This window comes from Macrobrachium rosenbergii, chromosome 13 (genome assembly GCF_040412425.1).
Source record: "Macrobrachium rosenbergii isolate ZJJX-2024 chromosome 13, ASM4041242v1, whole genome shotgun sequence".
NCBI lineage: Eukaryota > Metazoa > Arthropoda > Malacostraca > Decapoda > Palaemonidae > Macrobrachium > Macrobrachium rosenbergii.
The window spans coordinates 43,051,413-43,058,912 of record NC_089753.1 but is presented as its reverse complement, the minus strand read 5'-3'; the positions used below and the strand labels follow the sequence as shown (position 1 = coordinate 43,058,912).

Genomic DNA, 7,500 nt, shown 5'->3' with positions numbered 1-7,500 from the left:
TATTCAGTTCAATTCAGCATTAAGTATGGTTGTCATAATATACTCCAAGAAAACTTCATAAGAAGGTCTTTCTGCTTTTTGAATTTTTTAAAACTTTGATCTTTGTTCAGTAGGCTATACACCTGCCGCCTATAGGAAATGAAGTGAGATTTATGTGTATGTTGTATTTTGTAAGTATTCGCAATATGGCATTCATTGCACGTGGTATTCGGTTCGTGAAGATTTAATTTTTTTCGTGTATATTTCCAAAAAGAGCCGTTCATTAAAGATCCACCCTTTGGGGATTCTAACCCCTTTTCCGCTAGACACTTGGATAGTTCTTGTAGAAAATAGATGCATATTCCTTTCTGGGGAACATCAAAATGCAGACATTCAGGCATCACAATAATGAATATTAAGCAGTGTAATGTGGGCATATAATTTGACGTCATTGCCATTAAATTTCCCATCGAGTAGCGAATTGTAACGCTAAAATAGAAGTCGCAATCCTTCATGCCTTCGTGACATCACCTCTCCAAACATGCATGACGTCAGTATGTCACCATCATAGTTAAAATATTTGCTGCTTGGTTCAAATACTTTTCTGGTACAACTTGGTGCGAAAGTTTGGCGAAGACTTCGGAGGATATTGAAAGCTTTTTTTATTTTTTTCTTATTATTTTCAGGCATAATTTTCCATTTTGCATAAGACGAGATAAGGGAAGAAGTGAAGATAATGACGATGATGTCACAATCTCCAGTTCAGCATAGGCCTGTCGTTCAACAGAGCTCTGCGCTAAAGAACCCTAAGGTATGGAAACAATGGTTCTAGTGGTATACTGTCTCTCTCTCTCTCTCTCTCTCTCTCTCTCTCTCTCTCTCTCTCTCTCTCTCTCTTCTGAGGTATATATATATATATATATATATATATATATATATATATATATATATATAATTTATATATATGTATATATCGTATACACACACAAATATGTGCATATATAAATATATATATATATATATTTATATATATATATATATATATATATATATATATATATATATATATATATATGTATGTATATGTATATATATATATATATACATATACATATACATATATATATATATATATATATATATATATATATATATATATATATATACATACACACACATGAAAATAAAACCCAGACTGTGAAAAACAGAGAAGCGAAAGTAGCAGACAGGTAGACAGACAATGACTTACTTAAAAGACATAGACATGAACCTTACCATCCTACGAACCTTAAAAAAACCTAAAAAAAAAAAAAAAAAAACAAAGTCCTTTAAATAATACCCCGCCAGGCAATTAGGACGACTGTCTGCGACCCAACAAGGAAAGCAAACAAGGCCGTGTAAATATGATTTGTGTGTTTCTTCTTACTAATGAGGCGGATGCAGGCAAAGCCTTGTTGTTCCCGCCTGATGTGCTTTGCCGTGTTATGAGTTGTTGGTTATGATGCGTTAATTTTTTTTTTTTGTCTAAGGATATAATTAGAATATTCCTATTATGTCTAAGGATATAATAGAAAATATAATATAAGGATATGGTATAATAATATTCTTATTATGTCTAAGGACATAATAAAGAATATGATAATGCTATAATATTTTTTATGTTGGGACCTGTCCCATTCCGCCCCTGGCTGTCGGCTTAAGAAACAGATCAGCGCCTGCCCTATCAGCCTACAGAGGCGCAGGAGGACTTTAAAATGAAAAAAAAAGCTCTTAGCTAGTACTTGATACTTTTCTTTTTACATATCATGAATTGTTAGATTAACTACGTTAGTTTTTACAGGATATATTTAATATTTTTATTATATTCTTAGTTGAGGTTTGTTCCTTTTTTTTTGCTTTTCGTGCATTATTAAAACTGTATGACAGTTTTTTTATAGAATATGTTTACAATATTTTTATTTTATTTTTTGCTGGTACGTCTTGATACATTTTTTTTTTTTGCTTTTTGTGAATTGTTGAATATAATAAGATAATATTAATAGGATATATTTAAAATATTTTTATTATATTTTTAGCTGGTTCCTGATACTTTTGTTTTTGCCTTTCATGAGTTGTTAAATATGATTGTTTTTATAGGATGTTTTTAAAATGTATTCATAGCATTATTTGCAGGTTCTTGATGCTTCTCGTTTTCATTTTCATGAATTGTTGAATAATATGATATTTTTATAGGATATATATAAAAATATTTTTAATTACATTCGTAGCTGATACTTGATATATTTAAAGAAAATTCGTATTTCATGAGTTTATGAATATATGATATTTTCTCACATATGTTTATATTTTCACAATATCTCTAGCTGCCACTTAATACATTTTGTACTCATATGAACTGGTAGAAAGGTTGTGGTATTACTCTGGTTTTCAAAAAATTGGATGACTAAATATTTAAATTTTGATAAAATATTTTTTCCTTTCTTTTTTAGTAATTTTATAATTATCATATATTAGACATTCTTAATGGGTAATATTTTAGATTCTTTAGAATCAATAAAGTTATTTTGTATTAAATTTTTACTAGTTTTTAAAAAATTGGATGACTAAATATTTGAATTTTGATGAAATATTTTTGCCTTTCTTTTTTAGTAATTTTATAATTTTCATATATTAGACATTCTTAATGGGTAATATTTTAGATTCTTTAGAATCAATAAAGTTATTTTGCATTAAATTTTTCGGAATGGATAATGTTTTCTATTTCCATACCACATTTAGGAAGACCATATTTAATTTTTTAAAGTAATATTTCTAAGTTCTTAGGATATATCATTAATATTTATATATATATTAATGATATATCCTAAGACCCTAGAAATATTACTCTTGTAAAAAGTTAAATATAGTCTTTCTAAATGTGGTATAGAAATAGAAAACATTGGCCATTTAAAAAAAAAATAATACAAAATAACTATTGATTCTAAAGAAGCTAATATATTACCCATTATATCATTAATTTATATATATATAGACATATATATATATATATATATATATATATATATATATATATATATATTTTTAAACTAGCTATACATGTCCTCATTTAGAAAATGTTTAAAATATTTTTGTAATATCTTTAAATCAAGGATTTTTCCGGTATTTTATATTTAGATGATTTGAAAATAAAACATGCTTATGTCAGTGGGTCAGTTTGATACCTCAGTATTTAATTATGATAATTACTTGGGAAATATTTTGATATAAAAATGAAATAGATTAGATATTAAAACAGTAACGTTGGTAAGAGTAAAGAGTAAAATTATTATCATAGATTAATATAAATGCTCTAAATATAAGGGAGAAGGAAATATTAATTATTAATAATGGTAACAGTAACAGATGCCCAATAAAACATTAGTTATTCAAGAATCATTTAGGTTCATTCTTGACCGAGTCCACATACATGGTTACTTAAAACACATCATCATATTTACTGGCTGTTTTTAGGCGAGGGCCAGTGCTAGCATGAGGCCAGCTTAACTTAAACCAACCACCAACGGATATCAAATTCATCCTTATGGGTCGCGTCCAAATTAGCTGTCCAACTTCTTTTATTTTTCATTGTCCAAATTTCCAGCCGTCGCCAAAAAAAAAAAAGTTTTGATCCAGCCCTATGGGAGTCCTCCCCTTAGGGGGTTAGTGCCGTCAGTACACCTCATGCGGTGCACTGTAGGCATTACTTAAGGTTCTTTGCAGCGTCCCTTCGGCCCATAGCTGCAACCCCTTTCGTTCTTTTACTGTGCCTCTTTTCATATCTCTTTCTTCCATCTTACTTTCCATCCTTTCCTAACAATCGATTCATAGTGCAGCTGCGAGGTTTTCCTCCTGTTGCGCCTTTCGAACCTTTTACTGTCAATTTCCCTTTCAGCGCTGAATATCCTCATAGGTCCCAGCACTTGGTCCGTGGGCCTAAATTCCATATTCAGTTCAATCCTGTGGGAGTCTAGAATTATATGTGGGGTAAGATAAAGAACTAGTTATTAAACGGAAAGCACTGATGTTTTTTTTTTCGATTATTTGTTAACATTTCTTAGCTTGGAAATTTATTGTTTTACATGGTAGACGTAAAACGAAAATAGAGCCTTTTTTCCTTTTATTTACTGTTTTCACCCTTAAAATTCCTGTTGTTGCTTTTGAAAAATAAAGAAAAGCTTTAAAATATTTTTAGCAAAGCAATACTTGTGTACTGTAATAACCGAAGGGTTTAGATGAAAAAAAAAAAAATGATAGATTTCTACTTATACCTAAAACTGGCGTTGCAACTAACATGGTCATTCCCTCAAGCTCTATCAGAAATCCTAACCACCTCTAAAAACCCATCGTCCTTCGCAGGACCACACCCGCCGGCGTGGGTGGAAGGAGATGATCGCGTTCGCCGTGGAGGAGACGTCCATCCACGGTCCCAGACACGTATGGTACAACCGGTCCAATCTCCTGGGTTTGTTTTGGATCGCCTTCATCCTCACCAGCTCCGTCCTCCTGGTGATGGTCAGCGGCAGATATTTCTACGATTTCGTACAGAGGAGCGAAATGACGCAGGTATTTATTTCTTAAATCGTTAGTTCGTTCGTTTGTTTTGTTCATTTGATACGAGCTTGTTGGTGTAGCGCGCTGGAACCCGGCGCTGCTTTCTTCCCTACCCTCCCGATCCCCTACCCACCCCGTCCCCACCCGGGGCGGACAGACAGGTTTGCAGGAGGATGGTGGATGTTTCCCCTACCCTCCCGATCCCCCAGCCTACCCCGCCCCCACCCGGGGCAGACAAACCAGTTTGCAGAGGGTGGGTGGCTGTGTCATGTCTCCCCTACTATCACCCGGGAAGGACAAACAAGATCCACTCGGATTTTATTATTATAGATTTTATTTATTTTTCGTTTCCTTTTGCGTATTCGTCTGTTTTTATTTGAAATATATTTTGTGAGGAGAGTAAATATTGTTTTTCGGGGTTCCGTTTTTAACCAAAAGGTCTTGATTCTTCTCCCTTACTCCGTCTTTCTTGTATTATTGTTTGAATTTTCTTCGTCTGTCATCTCTTTAAACATTGATTTATAGAGTTAACAAATAAAAAAAATATGTATTATTTTTTCAAATTCTCTAATTATTATTTTTTTATTTTGTTTCAACCGTTGCTACATTCAGTTGCTTTATTTACTTAAGATCTTTTATTTATTAATTTGTTTATTCGTATGTTTTTGTCTGTTGCGTGTAAAGGATCGAAATTGTGTGGGCATAATTTTCAGTTTGCCTTTTTGCTGGTAATTATTTTTTTTCATTAAGAAATTAATTTTTGGGGGGCTCCGTTTTCAACTAAAAGTTCTTGGTTCCTCTCTTATTCAGTTTCGCCTTTTATATTATTCTTTATGTTTTTCCCCTGTCTTCTCTTCAGATATTGACTAACGGTGTCGGCAAATAAAATATTTTTATTATTATCTTCTATTCATGTATAATTTTAGTTAATATACTTAGAGCTATAACGTAATGGTTTGTCGATACATTTATTTGGATACGAAGTCTTCACGGTACTTTCATCAGAGCCATAATTTACATATATATTAATATATTATAAATATAATTCTGTCCTAATACTATTCATTCTTTAGACAGGAATACGTTGGTCCCAAAAGATGCCATTACCGTCTTTGGCCATCTGCAATAAGGACTTTTTCTCCAAAAAAAAACTTGACGGTAAGGAACCAGTGCGTATTGGTTGCTATTAATAGGTATAGGGTTACACATGCGCACACAATATGACTTTTTGGTCTTTTTTCTACGTGTGTTATTTCAGCTCGTGTTCTGTTTAGCTCAAGGAGAGTGTCCTTTCTTCTCTCAAACTAGTGCGTTACACGAGTCAGGTAATTTCTTCCCATATTTGCATTGTGGAAATCAGTATTCCTTAGATTGCTCTGTTCACTGGTCGTTTCTTTCCCTCAACTACCAGACTCTGGAATTCGTTTCAGGTTTATGTTTTCCCTGACTTACGACTTTCCTTATTCTGTAGTTCCATTACTTGCCCCATTATGGATTATGAATTATAGATGAGGCTGAAGTAGGTGGAGATCCATGAAAGTGAAGACAGAGGAAAGACATGAATGGCGGAATTTCACAGACACTTGGTTATTATTATTATTATTATTTAGGAGATGAACCCTATTCGTATGAAACAAGCCCACAAGGGCCAATGACTCGGAATTCAAACTTCCAAAGAATGTAGTGTTCATTGGAAAGAAGTAACGGAAGAAGAGATCAGTTATTAAAAAAGAAAAGTAAATTAACAAATTTATGAATGAATAAATAAAAATGTAAGTAAATTCTTAAAACAGAAGGAGACTTGTCTGAGGGCAATAATGCATCGCATCTTCAATCGAACTTTCGAGGTTCTACGATGATAACGATGATTTTATGTTCACCCCAGACCTGAACCCAGTAGGCGGGTAGTGCCGACCTTGCACCTCATCCGGTGCACTGTAGGCATTACTTAAGGTTCTTGGCAGCGTGCCTTCGGCCCCTACCTGCACCCCTTTCGTTCATTTTACTGTACCTCCTTTCATATTATCTTTCTTCCATCTTACTTTCCACCCTTTCCCAACAATTGAATCATAGTGCAATTGCGAGGGTTTTCCTCCAGTTACGCCTTTGAAACCTTTTACTGTCAATTTCTGTTTCAGCCCCAAATGACCTCATAGGTCCCAGTACTTGGCCTAAATTCTCTCTTCAGTTCAATTCAATTCAATCTCAGACCTGAAGATCGACCCGGAGACGTACAACGTGATGATGCTGATGACCGGAAGTCCGTTCACGATGATGGATGACCTCCTGTCGAAGGACCGGGTCCGTGACATCATCCAGAGGGCGAGCGTCAAGATAGATGGCGTCATGCGGGCCTACAACTTCACCTTTCCCGAACTTGTTGCCAATGTGTCGTACAGGTACTAGATAGGGTCGGGGGGCTTGTTTGCATTCATTAATGAATGAATGAATGGGTGAATGAATTTATTTATTTGTTTATTTGCCTTTTAATTTGTTTATTGAATGAGAGAATTGTTAATTCATTCCAGTTATTTATTTATTAATTGGCTTAGAATTTATATTAATATGCTGTATATACATTATATATATATATGTGTGTGTATATATATATATATATATATATATATAATATACACACACATGTATATATATTTATTATGAATTCTTAGACAATATATAAATAAATAAACAAATAAAATGAATTTACAAGTCATCAATCATTAAACCAGTAAATAAAAGAAATAAGCAAATGAAATATATATATATATATATGTATATATATATATATTATTATATATATATATATATATATATATATATATATATATATATATATATATATATATATATATATATATATATATATATATATATAGTCATTATTTAAGAAATGGATAAAAATTCTCTCTCTGTATATATATATATATATAT

The 7,500-nt window shown here is 32.5% G+C and overlaps 1 protein-coding gene across 1 annotated transcript in view; it reads left to right on the top strand.

Annotated features, from left to right (window-relative positions):
* Window positions 1-7,500, top strand: part of LOC136844773 (acid-sensing ion channel 5-like) — a 27,397-nt gene that overhangs the window by 8,115 nt on the left and 11,782 nt on the right. Inside the window, exons 2-5 of the mRNA XM_067114010.1 lie at window positions 666-790; window positions 4,375-4,581; window positions 5,643-5,727; window positions 6,779-6,968. Of these exons, the coding sequence (XP_066970111.1) occupies window positions 716-790; window positions 4,375-4,581; window positions 5,643-5,727; window positions 6,779-6,968 (557 nt within the window). The 5' untranslated portion in view covers window positions 666-715. The remainder of the gene's footprint in view (window positions 1-665; window positions 791-4,374; window positions 4,582-5,642; window positions 5,728-6,778; window positions 6,969-7,500) is intronic.